At 31.4% G+C, this 26016-nt stretch overlaps 1 protein-coding gene and 1 long non-coding RNA gene across 2 annotated transcripts; one reads left to right on the top strand and one right to left on the bottom strand.

Moving 5' to 3' along the window:
- Window positions 1–1291: 1291 nt before the first annotated feature.
- LOC139490120 (uncharacterized) lies at window positions 1292–6670 on the bottom strand. The gene is made up of 6 exons (XM_071276970.1): window positions 6632–6670; window positions 6205–6259; window positions 4830–4913; window positions 2961–3121; window positions 1863–1922; window positions 1292–1351 (listed from the first exon to the last, which is right to left on the bottom strand). Exons 1-6 carry the CDS (start codon window positions 6668–6670, stop codon window positions 1292–1294), a joined length of 459 nt encoding a protein of 152 aa, XP_071133071.1.
- A 13216-nt stretch (window positions 6671–19886) lies between these two features.
- LOC139490404 (uncharacterized) lies at window positions 19887–21452 on the top strand. The gene is made up of 2 exons (XR_011656316.1): window positions 19887–19982; window positions 21169–21452. It is a non-coding gene; the product is annotated as an uncharacterized lncRNA (long non-coding RNA).
- Window positions 21453–26016: the final 4564 nt, after the last annotated feature.

The raw sequence follows: 26016 nt of genomic DNA, 5'->3' as shown, positions 1-26016 counted from the left end.
AGTTAACTGCTAGTAGTCTGTTGTTATTTATGTATTATTGTCATTTTGTTTATTTTCTTTGGTTACATCTTCTGACATCAGACTCGGACTTCTCTTGAACTGAATTTTAATGTGCGTATTGTTATCCGTTTACTTTTCTACATTGGTTAGAGGTATAGGGGGAGGGTTGAGATCTCACAAACATGTTTAACCCCGCCTCATTTTTGCGCCTGTCCCAAGTCAGGAGCCTCTGGCCTTTGTTAGTCTTGTATTATTTTAATTTTAGTTTCTTGTGTACAATTTGGAAATTAGTATGGCGTTCATTATCACTGGACTAGTATATATTTGTTTAGGGGCCAGCTGAGGGACGCCTCCGGGTGCGGGAATTTCTCGCTACATTGAAGACCTGTTGGTGACCCTCTGCTGTTGTTTTTTATTTGGTCGGGTTGTTGTCTCTTTGACACATTCCCCATTTCCATTCTCAATTTTATTTAAAATACAGGATTGTTATTGGGTTTTTTTTCGCCTATAGGTTCATATCAGAGTATTGGAATTTCAACTGCCAATTTTTGTTATTTTCCTTGTTTTCAAGATTTAAGATACGGACATTCTTTGATTGCATTTTTGATTCCTTGTCCAGATGTGCTTTACTTTATTATATTCAGGGCTAGGTCCGCTTTTTATCGTTTAAATGAGTTTCGCTTTTAAACTCTTTAACTCTCGAGCTTCACTTAAGAGACATTAACTGCAAAATGCACATCTGGTGCAGTGAAATAAGTACCGAGAATGTTATTAGGTTTGTTAATTAATTAGTCGAAAGGATAACAACAGGTTCTCAAGACTAAAAAAGAGAGGGAAAACATACACAATGACGTATGCTTTGGGGAGTATGTGTACTCAGCTAGATTGCTGTACGTTTTTTTTTTCTTTTTTAAAGAAATACAACAGTAACTAAATTTTTGCTAAGTAAAATGCCAATGCTGTTGGACGTGTCGTCCAAGATGTCATTGAGCCTTGTATACAGCACTTGTGTATTGACATGAAATATCATTTATTTGTCCATTTTCTGTTAATTTACTGTTTATAAATTTTGAATTATTCAAAAAACTGAGGATTTTCTTTTCTCCAGGAATGTGTTGCTCTAGTCGTATCATTTGGTATTTAAGGCTCTCTAATTTTCTATTTATATTTGATTTGCCTTTTTTTTCATTCAAGAACCACTTATTAGTCAGATGTACATGTAGTGGAACACGCGTGTAGCGTATAATACTATAGGCTTGGTAGTTTTGATTAGTTTGAACAATAAATTAGTCTATGCCAATACTGGTGGAGGTTCCGTTCCTGAGTGTATCACAGTATTCATAACTTTTGCCTTACATAACATTTAGGTAATATGTTTATTCTCTGTATATTTTAAAAGTGTTGAGCAAATGCCAAAAAATCTAAATACTAAGGTTTTGCCCCCATTAAGAGATTGCATAAGTCGTAATTACATAGTGGAGCACTTTTTTGTAGTTGAGACACTGTTCTTGCATACCAAAAAGTAAAACCACAAAAATACTAAAAACGGAAAGTTTCTTATCAAATGGCAAATCAAAAGCTCAAACACAAAAACCGAATGAACAACAACTGTCATAATCCTGACTCAGTACCAAAATATCGGCCTGGTTTCTTTGGTGATTTTTAAAGTCCTTGAATTTCTTATCAACTGAGATAAATACTAAATGTGCTGTTGATCTGTTGCAACAAAAAAGTTTGAAGTTTCCGATGAAAAAATGATAATTCAAACGTCGGCACATCCATCAAGGAGTATAGTTTGCCTGTCCAACTCTGACAATGGAGTATCAACGCCTTCATCAGATACTAAATAAATAATATTTTACCAAATTAACTTCGATTTTACTGTCGTATGCTTTGAAATATAGCTCCCATACACCAGTTTCCTACGATTAAAAAGAAGACAATATTATTTTTCTTACAATATATTACAATTATATTAAATTCAAAACATTTATGTTCTCAACCAAACAATATTATTACACAGATTTGTTTATGTTAACCATAAGAACTGATTATTCTTGTTTATATCCTTTCTAAAAAATAAAAAGTGCACTTGGTGTGTGAGATAAAATATCATACGTGTACTTAAAATCAATTTCAAAAGGGCTTGAACATAGAAAAAGTTCTTCAGTTTCATTTCACACGTTATACATGTTATAATAGATAATAGTTGTGCGTCCTACTTTATTTACATTTCAAGTGTATTTGAAAATCGAGGAGACAATTTGTATGAACGACATCAGTATCAACTTTCAAACGAAGTACACAAAACAAAAAAACGATATCGTCTTTTTAACAAAAGTTACACCTTTTAGTTTATTTTTAACCGGAGTATAAATAACATTACAAACATTATGAATATCAGTTGACATGGTTGATGCATTTGACTATTCTGTTTATGTCATGTTGAGTTTAATAGCTTCTTAAGTTGCATCGTATTTACAAATTTCTGACTTTCAAGTGATTAGGTTTGAGTGTTCCTGAAGAAAGTATTGTAGCACAGCGTTCGAACGCACGTATTATATTAAAGTGTCTATTTGTTAGCTTTAATATGTCAACTGTAAAATGTTATGCTTTGAAATTATATCCGAAATATTTGAACATGTATTATTCTGTTTTCAATACCATTGTAAGATACAAGATAAATTGGTCCTCTTAGTTAATGTACGTCGTATTGCCCTAAAGCCATGTATTAAGGAAAAAAAGGTTCCCGATTCTTTGTCATATGCTGTATTACTATTTTATTAAATCAGCCAAGACACAGTTCTAGATATGTTCTACTACCTAAACTATTTGAGCTATAGAATCTATTCTGTCGAACGCAGCAAGACTGTTAAATGTTTATAATATTTCGTTTTATTACTTTATCAACTAATCTGCTCTGATTTTAAAATCAATGTGAAAGCTTGTATTATTTTTACTTCTCTGTCCATTTCTTCCTTTAGATAAACAGTGCCAAGAGCTTTTATGCCATCTGTCGTATAATTGAAATATACTCGTCTTTCTGTTTCTGTGCCATATATTATGAGACTAACTTCAACACCATTCTGTCCTTCTGCACTTATTGTTGCTATTTCTGAACCTAAAATTAACATAAGACGTAATGTCATGTTACTATAGTTATTTTGCAGGCGCTTGGGCACTGGATTTTGGTAGAAGCGTTTATTCTTGGAACTGAATATTCATTTTTCATTTTTTTAACACGTTTAATGTACTTACGGCTTATATGCATGTCCTACCTGACTTGGGGTAATATCATTATATCTGATAAGATTTAAAATTTACTATTCATACTTTTCCTCTTATATAAAAAAGAAGATGTGGTATGATTACCAATGAATGAAACAACTCTCTACAAGATACCAAAATGACACAGAAATTAACAACTATAGGTAACCGTATGGCCTTTAACAATGAGCAAGATTGTACAGTTAACTATATGATTTTATACTGCCCTATTATTGGATCTACATCAATACATACAATGCATTGTTTATAAGCGAGGGAACATGATTTAGTTCCAATATCTCCAGCTGTTTACCAGAAATATATATCAATAAAACCAATCATCATGAAAGACATTTACAATACATAACACATTAGGCATCATAAAAATATTGCGAGTGTCCAGAATCGTCCCCGAGGGTATCACCAGCCCAGTAGTCAGCACTTCGGTGTTGACATGAATATCAATTATATGGTCATTTTTATAAATTTTCTGTTCAAAACTTTGAATTTTTCGAAAAAATAAGGATTTTCTTACGCCCAGGAGTAGATTACCTTAGCCATATTTGGCACAACTTTTTTGGAATTTTGGGTCCTCAATGCTCTTCAACTTTGTATTGGTTTGGCTTTTTAACTGTTTTGATCTGAGCGTCACTGATGAGTCTTATGTAGACGAAACGCGCGTCTGGCGTATTAAATTATAATCCTGGTACCTTTGAAAACTATTTACACCACTGGGTCGATGCCACTGCTGGTGGACGTTTCGTCCCCGAGGGTATCACCAGCCCAGTAGTCAGCACTTCGGTGTTGACATGAATATCAATTATATGGTCATTTTTATAAATTTTCTGTTCAAAACTTTGAATTTTTCGAAAAAATAAGGATTTTCTTACGCCCAGGAGAAGATTACCTTAGCCATATTTGGCACAACTTTTTTGGAATTTTGGGTCCTCAATGCTCTTCAACTTTGTATTGGTTTGGCTTTTTAACTGTTTTGATCTGAGTGTCACTGATGAGTCTTATGTAGACGAAACGCGTGTCTGGCGTATTAAATTATAATCCTGGTACCTTTGAAAACTATTTACACCACTGGGTCGATGCCACTGCTGGTGGACGTTTCGTCCCCGAGGGTATCACCAGCCCAGTAGTCAGCACTTCGGTGTTGACATGAATATCAATTTGATGGTCATTTTTATAAATTTTCTGTTCAAAACTTTGAATTTTTCGAAAAACTAAGGATTTTCTTACGCCCAGGAGTAGATTACCTTAGCCATATTTGGCACAACTTTTTTGGAATTTTGGGTCCTCAATGCTCTTCAACTTTGTATTGGTTTGGCTTTTTAACTGTTTTGATCTGAGCGTCACTGATGAGTCTTATGTAGACGAAACGCGCGTCTGGCGTATTAAATTATAATCCTGGTACCTTTGAAAACTATTATAAGTATATCAAGAGTAATGGTTGAATTATTTCAAAAGTATAGCTTTCGATTCATATTTGGACTTCTAAATTTGTAATGAATCACGTTAAATTAGGTTGATATTTCGAACTGTTCTGTTTTACCAACCTATTGGTAAATTTTCCGCTCTTTGGTATGTCTTGTGGATATCACCATTCCAACGTGGTGGACTTATAGACTGTGGCAATAAATCTATTCAAAATAAAATTAAAGAAGATATTTACAATGCCGTCTTTGTCATGATAATTGTTTGGACTGGTAGAAATAAGTATGTATTTCAATATTATATATAGTTTACTTAAGTGCATCAGTGTTGTACTAATTATATATCATGAATTACCTTCCATATGATCAAATGCATATGACATTTTTTTGTATGTGCAATCTTAGTTACGCATTATGCAATTGTCCACATACGAAATTCTATTCACGCGATAAACTTAATATTAGGACAATTGCACACTGTGTAACATTGTGTTATTCCACCATTCATTTATTGCTTTTAAAATTTAATCATTTTGAAAATATCAACCAAATGTATGCAATATTTATTCTAAAACTTTGACAACTTTATTAAGTCAGTGGTACAGGGAAGATAATTTGAATTGACATAATAAAACAATGCACTGAAATTTATAAGGACACAATAAATAAATCAAGTAGCAAAAAATTACTCTAAATCAGGTAAAATTAACATCTACCTACTCCTTTGAATATCTACAAATGCATAAATCATTTGGAAACCTCAAAGTCCAATTTTCAGTTTGTAAATGTAAATGCGAATACAGAAAAAAATCGTCGAAAAGAAAAGAAATATTGTTGGCATAACCTGTCAATCAAATAACATACAAATATGTGAAAAAAAATATCATTTAAGAATCTAGGAAAAAGCGTTTGGAATTTGTTTATGTTGTTAGATAGTTTAAACATGTCCGCTTTATATATATATTCATACAATGTAGCTCTATTGACGTTAATTTTTTTTTGAAACAATGTTCAACAAGAATATTGAATTGCAGAATACATTCTACAATTTGTTTTAAATGCAATTCAGGTTTTAGGCGTTGTTTAAATCAATCTTTCAATACACATTTCCCATATTGCTTTTATTTCTGTCTACGTAGGCAGAATATATTATCATTTCTTGTCTATGTGGTTTTCCATTTGTTATTCTATCTAGTTTCAGTAATACAGTTTTGATAACGGTAATTTACCATGTAAAATATTATCATTAATCAACGTTGTACACATGTATAGTGTACGTTATATACCAAGGTAAAAAAAAAAGAAGATATTATGGTGCTTTTGAATGAGTTATTTCCAAAATAATATTATAAAATGTAAATACAATTCAACTATATATACTTAACAAATATCTTCTTAATATCCTTAAATGTCAAAGTAATGATTTTGTAGGATTATAATAAAACTAATAATATAAAGTTGCACTTGATGTTCAGTGATTAGAAATGCATTTACTTACATTCCAAATTTCCCAAAATAAACAACAATAGCTTGTTGATTTGCTTCATTGGTACCTAAAAAATTCAACTAAATGTTCAATTCTCATTTCATTCATAAAGTTAAAAAAATTATCGAAATAAAATACAAAGTACGTGATAAAGAATCTCGCGTAGGATATTATATTGATTTTTGTATTGTACTTACAAGACAGTTATAAATTTAAATTAATGTCTTATTGAAATATTTTCGCAAATTTGAAGTATTATTTGTAATAAATTTTTGATAACGATTTGTAAAACATGTTTTACGGGCCCATTTTAAACATATTTAAAGTAGATATTGAAATAAACGTTTCCTTATAAGATGAAAAAGTGACATTATAAAAATATGCAGTATTATTCTCTTCATACAAAATCGTGAAAACAACTTAAACTGTATCCGAATACTTCTATGGCATTGGTCATCTCAGAAACTCCTGATGGCATATAGTACGTACATATTGCACGTACAAACCGATCGTTTAATAAAAAATCTATGAAATGAATTTGATAAAATACTTTTCCGTTTTTCCGTTTTGATCTCTCTTGGAGTTCCTTTTTTATGTTTTTCTTTTTATTGCACCAAACAAGGCAAATCCAAATTAACTTATAACTATTGAAAATTCCAATATTATAGCATTTATCTTAATTAATTATGGCAAACATCTTGATTCTTTTCGGGGCCATATTTTGCCGATGAAGTGCTGCAAATTTTACGTTTCTTTTTTTTTTTTACAATTTGCCTTATAAAAAATCCTTAACAAAACTGAATACATGTGACAGCTAAATACATGTATATAGTTAACGTACGGCTTGAACTACATTATACTTTTTTAAGATACCCTGAAGAGTTAATCGCACATGTCCAAAAAGGAATTTGAAAAAATAACCGTAACTACAATTTTCTTTCTACATTTTTATTCAACCATTTTATAATAAATCTATAAAAATATTGTAAGTTAATAAAAGTACACAATTTAGCAGTGATATTGTGTATATGAACAATCTTGAAAGATTTTTGAAAATGGACCTTATGTTCAAAAATAACTGCAGAGGATATTTGTCTTCAACATGAAACAAAATGTATTAATCTGTTACAACCTAAGAATACATAAGGTATCCATTTTTGACATATAAATGCTTAACCCATCCTCCAAATGTATAAAGAATGTAATTGTACGTACCTTTTTACTGCATACAATCTAATCAGGAAGCTACAACAAATACTAAATCGCAGTCTAAATCACCGAGATTATTGCCTGTCTCATATATCATAAATATTGTTATCTTTTCACATGAAATATCGAGTATTGAAGTTCAATTGTTTAATAAATCACAAATGCCAGAAAAAAACATCTTGAACCAATTGAAATATATGTAAGATGTACGATCATTGTCAATAAACCGTTTTCGCTATATATATATTCATTCACTAAACAAGTGTGGACACAGATGAGTGTGGATAGTATGTTCGGATGTTTGACAGTGTTTTATGATAAATGTAGTACTAAGATTTTCCTATATGTTATTAACTGCGTTGCACGATGACAACCAACCTGAGCATTAGGAGTGTTGTTTATTTTATATTTAGTTTAGTTTTTATGTTCAAGACGGGCATGGAAGAGACACTAATTGCATTAGTTACCAAATGATAATGATAGAATATGTTCCACATCTTTGATTTTGGATACATTTTATAGCTAGGAGAGTAACACATAATAGGTTCAATTTTTCGTGATTTTTTTAAATTGGGAGATGATATCTGAGAACATGATATAAGGAGCCTGTAATTCAGTGGTTGTCGTTTGTTTGTTACATATTCATTTTTTCTTTATTTTTTGTACATAAATAAGCCTGTTATTTTTCTCCTTTGAATTGTTTTACATTGTCATTTCGAGACCTTTTATAGCCGACTATGCTGTATTAGCTTTGCTTATTGTTGAAGGTTGTGTGGTGACCTGTAATTGTTATTTCTATGTCATTTTGGTCTGTTGTGGAGAATTGTCTTATTGGCAATCATATCACATCTTTTTTTATATGTATTTGCTAACTATTTGTATAGTTCTATTTATATATCTTTGTGGTGGCTTGTCAGTATCATTAGTAAAACACTTTAAAATGTTGAATTGATCCTCAGATTAGAAGACATTTATTGGTTTTTAGTAATGGCAATGCCTAACATGATGCTTGGGCCTGATGAGCTAGAAAGTAAGCTTCTGTGCTGTTTTCTATCAACTCTTTGATAATATCTCCTTCAAAGCTGGTGAAAGCAAAACAAAGTTTTGACCAATATGAAAATGATATCATCGAAAGAACCTTCAGTTTGTGAGCATGCTTCAAAGACTCATAACTGCTCCAAAAGTTATCTGAAAGAATTTCAAGCATGTCAAGTGGATATTATAAACATTTACTTAATATGTCCAAATATCTAAAAAGTTACATAGTATTCAATATGAAAATGGTATTGCAAAATTATTTTCTTTTCATTTTTGTTTGGTTAATATGTGGATACAAATATAAGTGATACCAATACAGTATTTGTTGTGGTATGAAAGTGTTACTGTTAACATTTACTGTTACAATGTTAATTCACACAAAATAAACAAACGAGTGAAAAATGTTGAAAATGTTCAATGAAATATAGTTTCAGAAATCAATTAAGCCAGATAGGCCTTATAAATTTTGGTCTAATTTTTAACATAATTGAATGACCATTTACACTCAGGACCGAGTCATCAGTAGGCATTACAGATGTATTAATACAACCTAGCATCATTTTGGTAGTAGGGGGAGTAGCATTGTTGTGTAAATTTGTTCTTTTTTTTTAAATTGTGCAATGGACAAATTATGTTTTGTTCAAACAAAAAATAAAATGCTTTTATCTCCCTGTTACTTACATTGTACATAGAAATGATAATACTTTGAGACATCCTTGTACATAAGAGTTGTCTGTAAAATCTTTATTTCACAAAGAATGAATTGCATAACAATGAACCGAGCTCAAAGCAAAGCACTTTAATAATACACTTAGACAGAGAGCTCAATCCAGTGATATACTTTGTACTACATGTCCTTCATGAACATCCATCAACCAGAACCATATCTCAATAACATGCCATACTACATGGTTGGATCAGAAGTCCTGAAAAAGACATGTTTTTTTATCGTATTTAAAGTATATATGCATAGGTTAAAACTTTCACAAAGGAGAAGGGGCTATAATGGCCAATATTGGCCTCAATTTCGAGAATTTTTCAAATTCTACTTATTCGTATGTGTATGGCTTTCTTTTTCCGTTTGACATATTTATTTTATGAAAAAAACGTTTTTTTGTAGTTATGACGTCACAATGCCGTGTTTTGACAACACTTCACATGCATATTTGTTGGCTTTTCGCAATTTTTTACTCATTTTCACCAATTTTTTTTACGAAAAAAGTACCAGCGCATTCTTGCCCCAACAAAATATTTTGTCAGAGCAATAATATCAACTAAATGCATCTTATGTTGAAATATTTTCGTGGGGCAAAGCTGCGCTCATACTGAATTTTAATTTAAAAACTTGCTCAAAACAGGCTTCAAAGTTCTCTAATTATATCACAAACACAACTGCCATACTCGTAATTGATGGTACATATATTTACATACAAAAGAGCGGACAATTTAAATTTCAACTTAGTACATATAGCATGCACAAATTTCGCAACCTGATTAAGCCAATGATGTTTGTCACAACTACAGGATACATTGTAAGTGTGATTTGACCCTATCTTTGTAACAGCAAAAACAATGAAGCCAAAATTTTAAACTCAATTTTCAAAAATAACTTGGAAAAAATCAAGGAATGGTTTGATAAAGATGATGGTATAATCATTCAGTGTCTGGCAACTATCAATCGCTTCATGCACAAATTGATTTAGGTTGAGCATGAGTGCCCCTCTGTTAGAAATAAAAACATACCTCCATCTAATTTTAGTCAACTGATGAAAAAACATTCAAAACTATAAAATGTTATCTAAGACTTGTCAGTGTCTATATATATAGCTATTCACCATCGCACTGAATCAGTGATATATGTACACATATAAAGACTAAAATTAAAGAACATATATAAGACTAAAACTGACATTCGGTCTTTACCTTCATTCCCAGAGTCGTGTTCAAATCTGATTCATGATGAAATAAAATTCCAAAATTACAACCAATGAAATCAAAGGCGAATTAAGAGCCCCCCCCCCCCCCCCCCTTTGTCTGGAAAAAAATGGTTGATTATTTAGAGAACCACTGGAGCATGACCGGAGTGAGCCCTCTCTTAGGCAGTCAGTGGGCTCCCACTTATGAAATATCTGGATTCGCCACTGGAAATATCCCTCTAATAGACTAGCGTTTAAATCCCAGCTTTTAATATGGTAGCTAGGTGGAACATAAAACTAAAAAAATTGAAAAAAATATTTTAATTATTTCAAATGCATGTACACGTGATAATATAAATTCTCCATATTTCACTGGATACTACAGCAGAGGTCGAACCCTGAACAGTTGGGGCAAGTACATGTATGGACACAACACTAAAGCCTGATACAGCTCTGAATTTGGGTTGTGATCAAATAGTCAAAACAGAAAAGGTTTCCGACACAGAATGAATGTAGTAATGAATGTAGTCTAAGAACTTAAAACATTTAATTTTAAATTGGACTTTTACCTATCGCAGAAAAAAAATCCTATATATAGACTTAGGGGTCGAGCATTTGATATTCTGCGGGGGATTTGTTTTTGATCGGTTACTTTTTTTTGTAATCTAAGAGGACAAATTATTCATTTTCTGCACTATTGAAGCAAGATTTTTCATTTTCATTAAAGCAAGGGACTGATTATTCATTTTCACAACTGTATTTATGATATTCGAAAACATACAATTGTTAAATGACTTTTTTATTATAAACAACATATTTGTGTTTGAGGAAATTCCTTTAAATTTTTATTTTGACATTATTTTTTTTTGCATGCCAAATGCTATAAGTATTTATTTTGACATTTTTTTTGCATGCTGAATTGATGTGCACGCAACTGCGTAATGGCGTATAGGGAGCTACGCGCCTGAATACAATTTAATTAAATATATTAAATAACTGGGAATCCTCCCCCTTTATAAGTAGAGACAATCCATAACCTACATCTCAGAAATATTAATCTTAAATTTATATAAATGAAAAGTAAGCTTCCATAAATAAAATTCAACAATGTTTCTTAAGGTTTATGTACCCTTCTGTAGCCATTTTTGTACGAACTTTTTAAACTTCAATTGTATCAAAACTACAGATATTATGAATAATAGAGATAGGCCATTTTGTACATATTCCAAGGGGAAACTTGATGCAAAGCATTATTTTTTACTGTTCCATTGCATTTAATAGAAAAAGAGGACTTTGTGGCAAATAAATCAAGATTTTTATAGAAAATCCACAGCCTTTATCCTTGTACTCTCATATTTGGCAATTTGATGACTGATAGATATAGGATTATTGCATGCAGTGCTAGCATTGATTTCCTTAAATAAGTTTATAAATGTAGTTATTGGTTAAGACAAGTATAAATATGGCCAAAATCAAGTACACCTTTTAGGGTGCGCTCGACTTTAGGGACTCAGCACGAGGTGTTTTGGAATTTACAGGTTACTTAGAACTTTTTGTAAAAAATAAACACTAGCACATCATAGAAAATCAAGTGAGTATAAATTTATGTTTCAAATTTTATAACAAAAATCTCTGTATTAAAGGCTGTGGATTTTCTATAAAAATCTTGATTTATTTGCCACAAAGTCCTCTTTTTCTATCAAATGCAATGAAACAGTAAACAATAATGCTTTGCATCAAGTTTCCCCTTGGAACATGTACTAAATGGCCTATCTCTATTATTTATTATATCTTTAGTTTTGATACAATTGAGGTTTGAAAAAGGAGTAGGTCCGGTAAGGCCCCTTTTTGGCCCAAAATATAACAGTTTTGCAAAATTGTTAAAATGTAAACTTTTAGTTATTTATTGGACAGTTGAAGGCTTCTGCTACATAAATATGGGCTGTTTTTGACAATACAATGCACATATATCGGGTTGTAGCACCATTAAGTCATGCTAAATTACTGAAATCTTCAAAATTCTATCATTTTAGTTAAATTTTAGACGGTTTCCGTGTAAAACGAAAGTGGCCGCATTCGTGTTCATCCTTAATATTGCAATGTAAGTTGTATTTTATGATAATACATAACATATATAAAGGTTGTGGATGAACACGGATGCGGCCACTTTCATTTTTGACAAAAACAATCTGAAAAGTGACGTTTTTTGGCATATTTGAGAGATTTTTCATATTTGAGCTTCAATCGGATCGTTTTTAATGACTTAATCAGTTAAAATCTTTCACATGAACTAATTGAATCAAGTGAAATAGACACTTAAGTGTTTAAAAAGTGGTCAAAATCTTTCTTCAGATGAAACTGAAATTTGAGGCCAAAATGAGTCCTTACCGGACCTACCCCTTTGTACAAAAATGGCTACAGAAGGGTAAATAAACCTTAAAATTGGTAAAAGTGGTTTATAGTCATACCCCAATATGTTGACCATAGATAGACAAACAATTCACTTGCATTCGATTCGCATTTGAACTATGTGTTTGTTAATGTAAACCGTTTCAAATGTGAATTAAACTAATTCAAATTAGGTAATGTCAATCCAATTCAAATTAGGTGTGAACTCAGTATGATTGTCAGGTAGTTTCAAACTGAAAGATACTTTTAAGGGAAGGGAAAGAAACGGATAAAACCATGTGTGTTACAAACACTGTTTATTCAAGTCTGAATCCTGGATCTCAATAGTACTTTCATAATGTCAAATAAAAACGTGAATATGATAGTTACATACAATACTACATGTATTTATTACTATTAAAATGACATTTATTTTAGTGATTGGTAATTAGGAAAAATCTGAAATTCAGGTGTAAATTGAGACAAACAATATCATTGAATGCAGTTTCTAGTCAAGTGATCAGCAAACATGGAAATCTACCTTTTGAATGAAAGGAGAACTCTTACATTAAAAATGAATGATGTAAATCTAGATTCTAATAATAGCCGAAGGGAGCTCACATTCACAACAGTTAAAGCATTGCTGAATTAGCTGAACAAAGCATTTTTCTCATTAACTTAAAAATCCACCTATTAGAATGGATAATTTATAAAATTCCTGATAAAAAGCAGTGCTGAGCATGCATGTAATATGCTTGAAACATATTCAAAAAATAACGTTTTATAACTTCCTAATGTCATAATCCAAAATTTATCAAAACCTATAGGGGAGTTATCTTACTATGGATTCCTGTATTTTTCGTGGATGTCAATTCTCCTGGATTGTTGAAAACTTGCATATTCATCGATATTTGATTTTGTGGTTTTAACAATCCAGACAGACAAATAGCAATAAGGTGTTTAGGAAAACATGACCTAAAACCTCCTTTATATAAGACAAAAATACATGGGAACTCATACTGAATGGTCAAATGTGTTCAATATGAAAATTGCAGTTAAGATGGTAAAATCACAAATCAGCCGTTACTGTAAATGGACTAAAAGTATGACTTTTGAGCAAATTTAAAGGGAAATGACAGGGAAGGGGCCCAAAACTGTTCAAGGGGAGCAAATGCCCTTTAATTTGGTATGCAGGTTTCAAAAATAGAGGGAGAATTAGAGGGAAAGTTGAGTCATCTTTTTAGACTTCAGTTAAATAATGACTTATGAAGTTATGTAGACTTACCTTCTAATTCTTAAAAAAAACCACTAATCAGAACTATGTCTAATTCACTTTGACTACTGATATGCAAACCTAAAAACAGACAAATATATCATAAAATAGTGATTGAAAGATTCATAACACTTTGAAAGGATAATTCAGACACGTGTTACACGGGGAGCATGTTTATTTACAAAAATAATGTCACGTGATCGCACCGACCCCACATGCAGCATCGCGCTTACAATCCACTGATACATAACCCATTATCATGCAAACATGCAACGTGAATGTGATTGGTTATCAAATAATACAGAAATAATGCATGTACAGTTTATGAAGAAATAAGTACATCAAATAGATCGATTTTCATTTTTGACACGAATAAGGTCGGGTTGACATTTCTGTCATCGGGGATAACTAAATGTTGAGATAAATGGGATAAAATTGACCGTCAAAAAGGTCTAGAGAAGCACATCAGTAGAACCTTAACCATGTTAACATTAATAAGTAATACTTACCAAAATTTCTCTAATTAATAAACTATATAACTGAAATTTCACAAAGATAACGGTAAATAATTTTGATGAGGGTGATGATGCTGGTTAAATTGGCGCGAAATAGTATTCTTACTCTTAATGCTTTACGTAAAAAAATGTATAGAATTGAATTTGACTAAAGTTGAACATAAAAAAACGTGAATATGCAAAAGCCTGGTTATATATTAATGATAAAGTGTGTATAAATTAAATCTAAGAATTACATTTGAGCGCAAGGAGATCTTTATTTGTGAATCGGTTTATTAACCCCGCTTGAACTCAGGGTCGAAGTTCAACATGTTTATATTAACGGAATTTTTTGCGTTGCTTTTAAATCATTGAGGCCATCTATTTTTATTACGGGTTTCCACATCTTTAAATCAGAATTATAGAAAAAATGGAATGTTGTTAGCAGAATCAAAACAGAAATGATGAACACTGCAACATTTTCAGCAAAACAGAAATAGGATTGCGGATCTGTGTATTCATATTATTTGTAAAACTCTCCTTATTCCTGTGAAGCGTGTGCTTTATATCGAGGCTTGCTGTGCTTATCATCGACGCCACATTTCTTCAACCAATCAGAACATGTTTATTTGGGGCATTCGACCTATTTTAACTCAGATTTTGGAATGTTTTAATCGAAATTATAGAAAAATGGAATGTTGTTAGTACATATAAAATAGAAAAGGATGAATACTTTTAGCTAAAGAAAATTTGGATGGGGTTCTGTGTATTTACATTATTTGCACAACTCTCCTTACTGATGCCATATTTTGGAATTTCCGTGACCTAAATGGTTCGCGAAAATTAATATTTTTATATATAGTATAGTAATAATTCAAAATTTGGTGAATATGTTGAATGCGTTCATTCCATCGAACTTTAGATATCGTAACCATGATAAAGGATAAAACAGATACATTCAAGTCTGGCACATATCTTGACTCAGAGAATTGGCAATAATGGTCGGTTAAAAACTAAAATTTAGGAAAAAATAAATTATTTTAATGTGAACAAACCATTGCAATGTAATAAATATAAATTTAATAATTTTTCTCAGATTAAGACAGGTAGGTTCCGATTGTCCCCGACTGTGAACTACCGAATAAGACTTATAACTGGGTTTGTACGAACATGAGTAACGCTACGGGTGTCACATATAAACAGGATCTGCTTACTCTTCTGGAGCACTTAAGATCACACCAATGTTTTGTTTTCTATATGGTGTATTTATGTTCTGTTGTTGGCCGTTTGTCAATTTCTTTTGAAGCCATGTCGCGTCCCTTTGATATCCTACGCCAAATTTGTATGAGCATTAAAAAAATCAAACAACTATATATGATCTATATCTATTCTAACTCTTTTAAGCAAGTCCAAATTTATTATTGAATTTACGATGAAAAAAAAAATCAATGTAACTTGAATATGACCGTTTATACCTGAATAAAAAACAGGAAAACTTCATACGTGTATTCGGTCATGAAATTTCTACAGGTTTACAATTCCTCGAAAGAATATGAATTTGAAATGTAAAACAATCTTAATGTTTAACAAATCGAGTGCATAAAATACGATTTTTAGCCGTACACGAATTCGCTTAATAAACCGTTAAATTGTCAAATACTTATTTTACAAATAAACCTCCTTATAATGATCACATGATAACATGATGTTCAGGCTACTTTCATTTGTTTGACAAGAGATTACATTTTCAATACATAAGTCTTCTGTTATAAATTCCGTTGATTTTAAATAATTTTTATTTTAAAATAGCTAAATTCACGGAATGGTTATCTCACTCTTACACGAACATACATGCTGGATTTTATTGATCTAGCTGTGTTCGTGAAACTCACAAGTTTTATAACTATTATGTCTGTTTGTTATGTTCACACATTGTTGTCAATATAATTGAATTTGACGCAACTGTCATACAAGTGAGAGGTTTAACTAGCTATAAAACTTGATTGATTCCATCATTTTCTACACAGGACAATACCTGTACCTTACCATTTCAGGAAATGACAGTTGTTATCTATTCGTTTGGTGTGTTTGAGCTTTTTGCAATTTCATTAGGGACTTTCCGTTTAAAATTTTCTTGGAGTTATTTTACTTTTTATCATTTGTATACTAATGTTTACGCAAATTTTGCTATGTTTACGGTTTTTACCAAGAGATGCCTACATTTTAACAAGTACAAATTAAAACAAATTTATACTAAATAAAAATAAATGAAATATGTAAAACGTACTATCCATCCCAGAATATCCATATGTGTTCTGTTTCGATTATAAATATCTTAACCTACTCAATAACTTACCTTATATATGGCCCATGTTAAATTATTTTTCCAACAGTACCTGTTAATCGAATTTTTTTGGTAAAGGTATAAAATATTTAACACTAAAAGTGTGCATACAAAATTATTTTAAATTGTAAAAGTTTTACATTTTCGCCTTTGTACGTTACGGTCTTCGAGTTTGTGATATATAGAATATCAAACGTGATAAAATATTTTGTTTTGTCCTGATCTAATGAAAATACACTTGTTTGCTGAAATTAACAGTTGTAGCAATTTTTCAGCCGTTGTAAGGTGGTAATTTACAAGAATTTTTTGAGTATTTGATATTTTGATTTCAAAATATTTGAAAGTAATAGATGGAAGTTTGCACATAAATGCTTCCTCAGTACCAGCATAAGTGGTTGCAAAGTGTCATGAGTTTATAGTTTTTATTTTGTGAATATTTGGTAATGATTGGAGCTTAGATTCACTTTGCTCAAGCCACAGGGGAATAAAATGGAACACATTTGACACCTTTTTACTTTTGAACAGTATATATTGACCTCTTAATGTCTATGAGAATAAATTATTTTTCTTCATATTGTGATAAATTTAAATCAATACTACACGTAGAGTTATTTTTCCATTGATTTATGCACTCGTTTTAGTACATTTGTTTGTCGATAGGCTTTTTTCTGATTGTGACTTAAAGTAAATATCTTAAATTTATCAACAATGTCAAATTTCGCAGTCAATATATAGCCGATTGTTTATTCAATGTTGAATTGCTTCTTAAAATCTTTTAAATGTTAAAAACCACCTGTCGTTTTTTATTATCAACATTATATGAAACCAATACTGTTTCCGATTATTTTCAAGGACTTGTTTATGTTACGTGTATTGATAATATATTACTTTTGTATAACAATGACACTACGTTTATATGAGGAATTTCCTACACAATTTCCGAATTATGTTGTACACATGTCTTAGGTTATAAAGATAATTTATGGTGTTATCAACAGATACAAAGCTTGAAATATAGGGTATCCAGAAAAGTAAGTATTTGTAACACCTTTAAAGCCAAGAAATATATAAAAACGGATTAAAGAAGGTCAACAAGATAAAAAAGAATGGCAACAAACAACAACAACAATTTTAAATAATGATTCTGGCTAAATTATACAAAATGCGGATTTTATCGTAGCATATTTATAAATGTATCAATATGTAGAAACTTTATTTTACGCTATCAAAAACATATACCATATTCCTTGCTGACTGAGTAAACAGTATCTAGTGAATTTAAATACCTGTACCAGCTTTTGGCATTTGGATTTTGAAGTAGAAATTTGAAAAACAGTTACTGGTCAAGTTTGTGCCTAGTGGGATTATTGATGGCCAGATATAAGAAGATGTGGTATTAGTGCCAATTAGACAACTCTTACTTCCAAGTTATAAATCATATGTCCAGTACCGGAAATTTTTATTTTTTCGATTATGACTTAAAGTTAATATCTTTAATCTAAAATTTATCACGAATGTCAAATTTCGTAAACAATATTTCACCGATTGTTTATCATACGTTAATGTGTTTAATAGAATTCTTTTAACGATTTTAAACCACAGTTCATTTTTTAGCTTACCTGGCCCAAAGGGCCAAGTGAGCTTTTCCGATCACTTGGCTTCCGTCGTCCGTCGTCGTTAACTTTTACAAAAATCTTCTCCTCTGAAACTACTGGGCCAAATTAAACCAAACTTGGCCGCAATCCTCATTGGGGTATCTAGTTTAAAAAATGTGTCCGGCGACCCGTCCAACCAACCAAGATTGCCGCCACGGCTAAAAAAGAACATAGGGGTAAAATGCAGTTTTTGGCTTATAACTCAAAAACCAAAGCATTTAAAGCAAATCTGACATAAGTAAAATTGTGTATCTGGTCAAGATCTATCTGCCCTGAAAATTTCAGATGAATCGGACAACCCGTTGTTGGGTTGCTGCCCCGGAATTGGTAATTTTAAGGAAATTTTGCTGTTTTTGGTTATTATCTTGAATATTATTATAGATAGAGATAAATTGTAAACAGCAATAATGTTCAGCAAAGTAAGATCTACAAATAAGTCAACATGACGGAAATGGTCAGTTGACCCCTTTAGGCGTTATTGCCCTTTATAGTCAATTTTTAACCATTTTTCGTAAATCTTAGTAATCTTTTACAAAATCTTCTTCTCTGAAACTACTGGGCCAAATTAATCCAAACTTAGCCACAATCATCTTTGGGGTATGTAGTTTAAAAAAATGTGTCCGGTGACCCGGCCATCGAACTAAGATGGCCGCCACGGCTAAAAATAGAATATAGGGGTAAAATGCAGTTTTTGGCTTATAACTAAAAAAACAAAGCATTTAGAGCAAATCTGGCATGGGTTAAATTTGTTTATCAGGTCAAACTATATCTGCACTGAAATTTTCAGATGAATCGGACAACCCGTTGTTTGGTTGCTGCCTCTGAATTGGTAATTTTAAGGAAATTATGCTGTTTTTTGTTATTATCTTGAAAATTATAATTATAGATAAAGATAAACTGTAAACCACAATAATGTTGAGCAAAGTAAGATTAACAAATAAGTCAACATGACGGAAATGGTCAATTGACCCCCTAAGGAGTTATTTTCCTTTATAGTCAATTTTTAACAATTTTCATAAAATTTGCCAATTTTAACTAACATTTTCCACTGAAACTACTGGGCCAGGTTCATTATAGATAGAGATAATTGTAGGCAGCAAGAATGTTCAGTAAAGTAAGATGTACAAACACATCACCATCACCAAAACACAATTTTGTCATGAATTCTTTTGTTTAATATTCACATACACCAAGGTGAGCGACACAGGAGGCTCTTTAGAGCCATAGTTATTAATCAACATCACATATTAAGTGATATGTGAAACCCGTACCTGTTCCGATTTTTTTCACGGACTTATGTATGTCATGTGTATTTATAAAATATGACTTTTGTTTAACAATAAAAAATCTATGTTTATGATGAATTTCCTGCACAATTTCCGAATAATGTTGTATACATGTCATATATTATCAAGACACGTTATGATGTTATCAACAGATATATGAAGCTTAGAATATAACGCATGCAGAAAAGTAAGTAATTGTAACACATTTAAAGCAAAAAAATGTATAAAAAACGGATCAAGGAATATCAGCATGATCGACAAAGTAGCAAAAAACAACAACACACTAAATAAATGCATCTGGCTTAGTTGTACAAAATGCGTTCCTTGTTTTATCAAAGCATATTTAGAAATGTGTCAAGAATAAATACTTTATTTTGCGCTATGAAAAACATAAACCATATTACTTTCTGACTGAGGTAACAGTATCTACTGAATTTTAATAGCCCACCTTTGCATTTTGGTTTTGAAGTGGAAATTTAAACAACGGTAACACTTATCACGTGACAAGAGAGATTATTGTTGGCTAGATATAAGAAGACGTGGCATGAGTGCAAATTAGATAACTCTCCATCAAGTAAACCATTGATGATAGGTAAAAGCTAATTTATTTGTCTCAGTATATCCATAAGAACCATCGATAATTCAATTACAAGCATTCTGTATTTTGAATGGAATATGCAAGTTATCCTTTTTGTTCAAAGTTTTTTTTTTTTATATATATTTTACCTTACTATCAAGTTATAACTCATGTGTCCAGCTTCAAATATAGTTTCTGAGAATATTTCTAAAATCGTTGACCAACATCAAATTGAAAAATACTGTAGTGAGCACGAAATGCGTCATTTTATTGATTTACTGGTTTTAAGGGTTTGAACCTTTAACTTGACTTATTGTCACCATAAACATTTTTAGTTTAGAGAATTGTCTTAAAAGTTGATGATCAAATTCTATATTGATACAGATTTAATCACATTTACATGTTGTGGGTTTTGTTTCCATCTCGATAAGAGTGTCACGTTGAAAGATAGTGGGTTTCTGAAAGGTCTTCAGTCTAAGAAATTTATATACTAAACGTCACTTCTTATCGAAGGAATGTATTATGGTGTTTAACAAAACACGACATGTTTTGTCATTCATTTACATCATAATACATGTAATGCAGTGCCGTCAATGTGGGCTTACAAAAAAGGTTTGCAACAGTCAGTCCATTCGATATGTTATAGCCATTTTACTGCGGGAAAATCTTAAATGCTTCTTCACCACCGGATTTTTATAAAAAAAAATATGTCTTCCCATTTGTCTATAAAATTTCAGTCGTATACTCGTTGAGTAAAGTCTTTTGTTAGTAGCCTTTTTTTTCTTATTCTTTTCAGAACTGTTAAAGCCATGCATATATTGAAATTGGGATTACTCCTCTCCTGCTTAGTGTTGTCGGCCAGCGGATGTGACGAATGGGCTAAACAAAACCCCTGTATGTGTACATGTGATGACGACAACAATGAATGTGCAGACAGATGTGAAGTTATAGCAGCAGAAAATGAAAAACTCCGTTGTTCTGAACAGTGTTTTATGATAGCCAAAGACTGCTGGAGTTCATGCGCTATTGAAATGAAGTCTGATTTGTAATGCAGATAGACATTAAAATGTAAAAAAACAATACTTGATTAGTACTTCTCGACATAAATTATCATTGATATGGTCATAATTATAAATTAACTGTTTACAAATCTTTGAATGTTTGAAATACTCAGGCTTGTCTACCTCAGGAATATATGACCATAGCTGTATTTGGCAAAACTTTTATGAATTTTTGGTCCTAAATGCTCTTCAACTGCGTACTTTATTTTTCCTTTTTAATTGTTTTTTTTTCTTATTAGAGCGTCACTGATGTGTTTTTTGTATATATAATGAGTTTATATAGATTAATCCTTACCTTCAATTAAGACAAAAGTATTTGAGTTTCTTAGTTTTGTCTTTTATTGTGTTGTCTGGCTTTCTTTCACTTTTGACTCATTTGTTTTCATGTTTTTATCAATCCAAGTATATCAAGCTCTTCCCTTTATAATCTTTAAAAATAGTTTTGTTTGAAAAGTGCTAAAACATTTGTTACGGATTCGGTTTTTCAAAAAGTTTGGCATCGAACATCACTGAAGTAACATCTATTGTAAAGAAATGATTACAGCTTCTAAATTGTAGACTTTCTATTTCTATGAAGCAACATTCCAGAGGTGCCTGCATACGGAATATTTATCTCCTAATTGATACGATATTCCCTGGCGTGTATTTCCTATCATGGTAGTCTTGAAAAGGGATTGCTGGTCAAGAGAAAGCTTTTAAACCATGAGTTCCAAATGATGAGGTTGAAATTATTTTTTCGTAAATTTTACGGACGCCATCACTAGTTGGTTGACTATTACAAAATATTCGTTTTACAGAGATGATATCGAATGTGTTCTAATGTCTAAACTACAATCCTGCTCCCTTTCCACGAATGTGATTTACCGTATTAGACTGTTTACCGGGTTTGTAATAACATGAGCAACAAAAAACCTGCCACATAAGGGACAGGATCTACTTACTCTTCCGGAGCACTTGAGATCACCCCAAGTTTTAGATGGGATTCGTGTTATGTAGTCTTTAGTTTTCTATGTTATTTCTTATGTACTACTGTAAACCAACTTATTTTTGCGGATACTTTATTTCGCGTTTGACCCTGTCTATTCCACTTCGCGGCTATTTGGTTTCGCGATTCTCAAATTTATATGAAGTAGTTTAAGGAGGAAAGATCTAAGTTTTACATGTTCGCAACCATTTAAATTCGCGTTATATTTCTACTCGCGACATTTATTCGTTTCGTTTGGAAATCAGAAAACTAGCATGAGAAGGGTTTTTTTTTTCTGAACGGAACATGTTTAATATGTTTACACACAAAAAAAAATGTTTCGTTCACACACGAATTTGAACGGCAAAAACGATTTGACTTCTATGAACAAAAAAATCGTTCGTTTCCGTTTTATTCCATTCTCGTATTCGTTTCCTGTTCATTCCGTGTTAGAGGGATTTTAAGTGGTTGAGTAGCTGGCTGTTTAAATCAGTCTGGTTATTTTTATTTTTCTACTGTTAATGATATGTGCTGCTCATGTGCGGCATTTTGACACATCATTATGTGGTATTAACTTTATGATAATATTATAACAATTTATGACATTGCGTAATGGTTTTTTCCATCAATGTTCCAAGTCAGGAATATGACAGTAACTGTTGTTGACCATTCGTTTGATGTGTTATATAATTTGATTTTGCCATTTGATTAGGGACTTTCCGTTTTCAATTTTCGATGTTCGGTATTTTTGTGATTTTACTTTTTACTCAGATTAAATTTTAAGTTAATTGAGGTTTGCTTATTTATATATAGGAAGATGTGGTGACCATTATAGGTCAATGTACGGCCTTTAACACGGAGCCTTGGCTCACTCCGAACAACAAGCTATAAAGGGCCCCAAAATTACTAGTGTAAAACCATTCAAACGGGAAAACCAACGGTCTAATCTATATGAAAAAACGAGAAACGAGAAACACGTATAAATTACATAAACAAACGACAACTACTGTACATCAGATTCCTGACTTAGGACAGGTGCAAACATTTGCAGCAGGATTAAACGTTTTAATGGTACCAAACTTTCTCTATTTATTCTGAAACAATAGCATATCATCACAACATAGAAAAACACACAATAAAATATCAATTGGCAGGCTTAACCCAATCAAAAAACGTAAATTAATACACTATGGACGAATAAATTTGATCTGTGATATCTGAATGCAAATGCACAGTTAATAAAATATTAGAGACAAACATTCAAGGCCAAAAAGCAAACCAACAAGTCCAAACAAAGCCATGACAAGACACCATTGCGAAATATTTAACCCTTCGAAAATAATCACTTTTGAAAAAAAAACGGTTGTAATAATACAGCTATATCTTGAAGTTTATACAAATTTAGTAAGAAGAAGTGAAAATTAGAAGATATTCCAAATAATCAAAGCTGGTATATAGACAAGATCCATATTAATATAAGATAACAAAAATGCATTATAAACAGTATCAACAGGTCGAAATAACAAGAAAATATGATTTGAGAGTACTAGCAGTTACTGACAGCTAGTTAAAAGCCAAAAACAATTAATAATAACAAAATCATGTATCAGAGACTAAAATCAACTAAAACACATCCCAGGGATTTAGTATGTTAATGTCATGAACAGTCCGAGAAGACATGACTTGTGCAATGCCAAAAATAAATGTATCGACATATAGTAGGATAGTGAGGAGCGACTTATATACAGAGAAAAATTAACGTGTTTGTGTCTCTATAAATCCCGCCTCAAAAGAAGATACAATTTAGTTATGTTTTAATTTGCTAATGACAAAATCGACATTAGTGCCAATGTAAACTATATTCAGAGATCTAATTACAATATTGGTACGATAACCCTTACTTATAAGTTTGTTTAAAGGTTCGATGAGTTTACACGGATCACATAGTGATTTCCTCGCTTTAAGTACAATATTACCATAAAATTTAGGATGTGAAATACCATTTTGAATAAGCTTTCTACAGGTACAGCCAAATTTACTAATCAAATCTTTGTATCTATGAAAAAATTTGGTAAAAGTTTTAAGTAATTTATGGTATCGAAATTCCTGACACAACAATTTCCCAGTGATGCATTGACTACGTTCGTTAAAATCTATGACATCAGAACACACACGGGCAAACCGAACGAGTTGGGATATATAAACAGCGTATTATGGAGCCAAAGGCACATCGCCGTCTAAAAAAGGAAAATTAACAAGGGAAATGAAAAATCGTCTCTTTTGTCGTAAATTTTAGTATGAAGTTTTCCGTTTGAAATTGAAATGTCTAAATCTAGAAAAGGACAACTGCTGCTGTTTATGTTAGATTTAGTTAAAGTAAGTTCTTGTGGGTAAATTTCGGAAGTATATGTAGAGAACTCTGGATTATTCAACGCAAAAATATTATCTAGATAACGGTAGGTATTTTTGAATGTATCAACCAATTGTCTATTGTCATACATTCCAAGAATTATCTGACTAAAAAATAATACAATATATACACATGGTACACTTTCTAAAATAGAAGCTTATATTTGAGTAGAGAAACTTCAAGTAAATCATGAATAGAGAGAAGTAGACGAATTTAAATGTTTACACCTAATCACTTACTTTTCAGAAACTGCCGATTATTTGAGTGAGTTTGACTGTTCCTCTGTGAATTTCGCCCCTCTTTAATTCTGGTTTGAAATACTTATCTCTTTATAGGCCAATTACCTTTATTAAATTATTATATCCACCTTTCTAGATAAAATTTTGTTTTAACGATAAGTTTTCAAATTTCACCTATAATGAGCATTAAAAAACGTTTTATTTATCTAATTGACAATTGGGAATAAAAGAAAGTTAGACATAGAAAAAATCCTGAATTAATGTTAAATCATAAAAATTACCACTATTGATTTTACTAGTTATTTTATAAATGTAGATTACAATCTGTAATATAATGATCGTGTGCTTGGTATTAAACAGTTACAAAAATACCTTGCACACGATCACAGTATTTTCACAGATTGTAAAATGATGTTCCGGACAATTTGTACTTCCCAATATCATTATAAAGGCTCGAATCTGACACAAAAACACTCTTGTTGACTAATGAACTTTGCTTCATTTTTTTATGGATGACTCTTATAATAGGCAATAAAAGTTAATACATTTGAAATACAATTTTCCGGACTAAAACTTATATATTTATGCTATTTCGTCTTTACTGCACTCAATGGTATTAATGGAATTTAAACAATTAAAACCCATAAAAAAATTGAAGCGAACTAACATTAAAATCCAAACATTTTGAAAATACGTTTGATAAATATAAAGTTCTGCACTGCGCATGATACAATAACTGTTCATGCAGCACTATATATCAAAAAGGGATTTATTAATGTTATTTTGTCTAAAAGTATAAGTTTTTTTCATTGGTTTCGACGTTGAGTGATCACTAAGTGCATTTTCCTAAAGGTGTACATTTACATTTTCTGCTTAACAATCATCGCATACATGATAAGATAACGACTAACATAAGGAAATGATCTATTTAAATTAAGATAAACTATCTGACAATTCATAAGTGTATGTA

Source organism: Mytilus edulis, chromosome 9, assembly GCF_963676685.1.
Source record: "Mytilus edulis chromosome 9, xbMytEdul2.2, whole genome shotgun sequence".
Classification (NCBI taxonomy): domain Eukaryota; kingdom Metazoa; phylum Mollusca; class Bivalvia; order Mytilida; family Mytilidae; genus Mytilus; species Mytilus edulis.
Note: the sequence above shows the minus strand (reverse complement) of the source record. Positions and strands in the feature narration are given on the sequence as shown.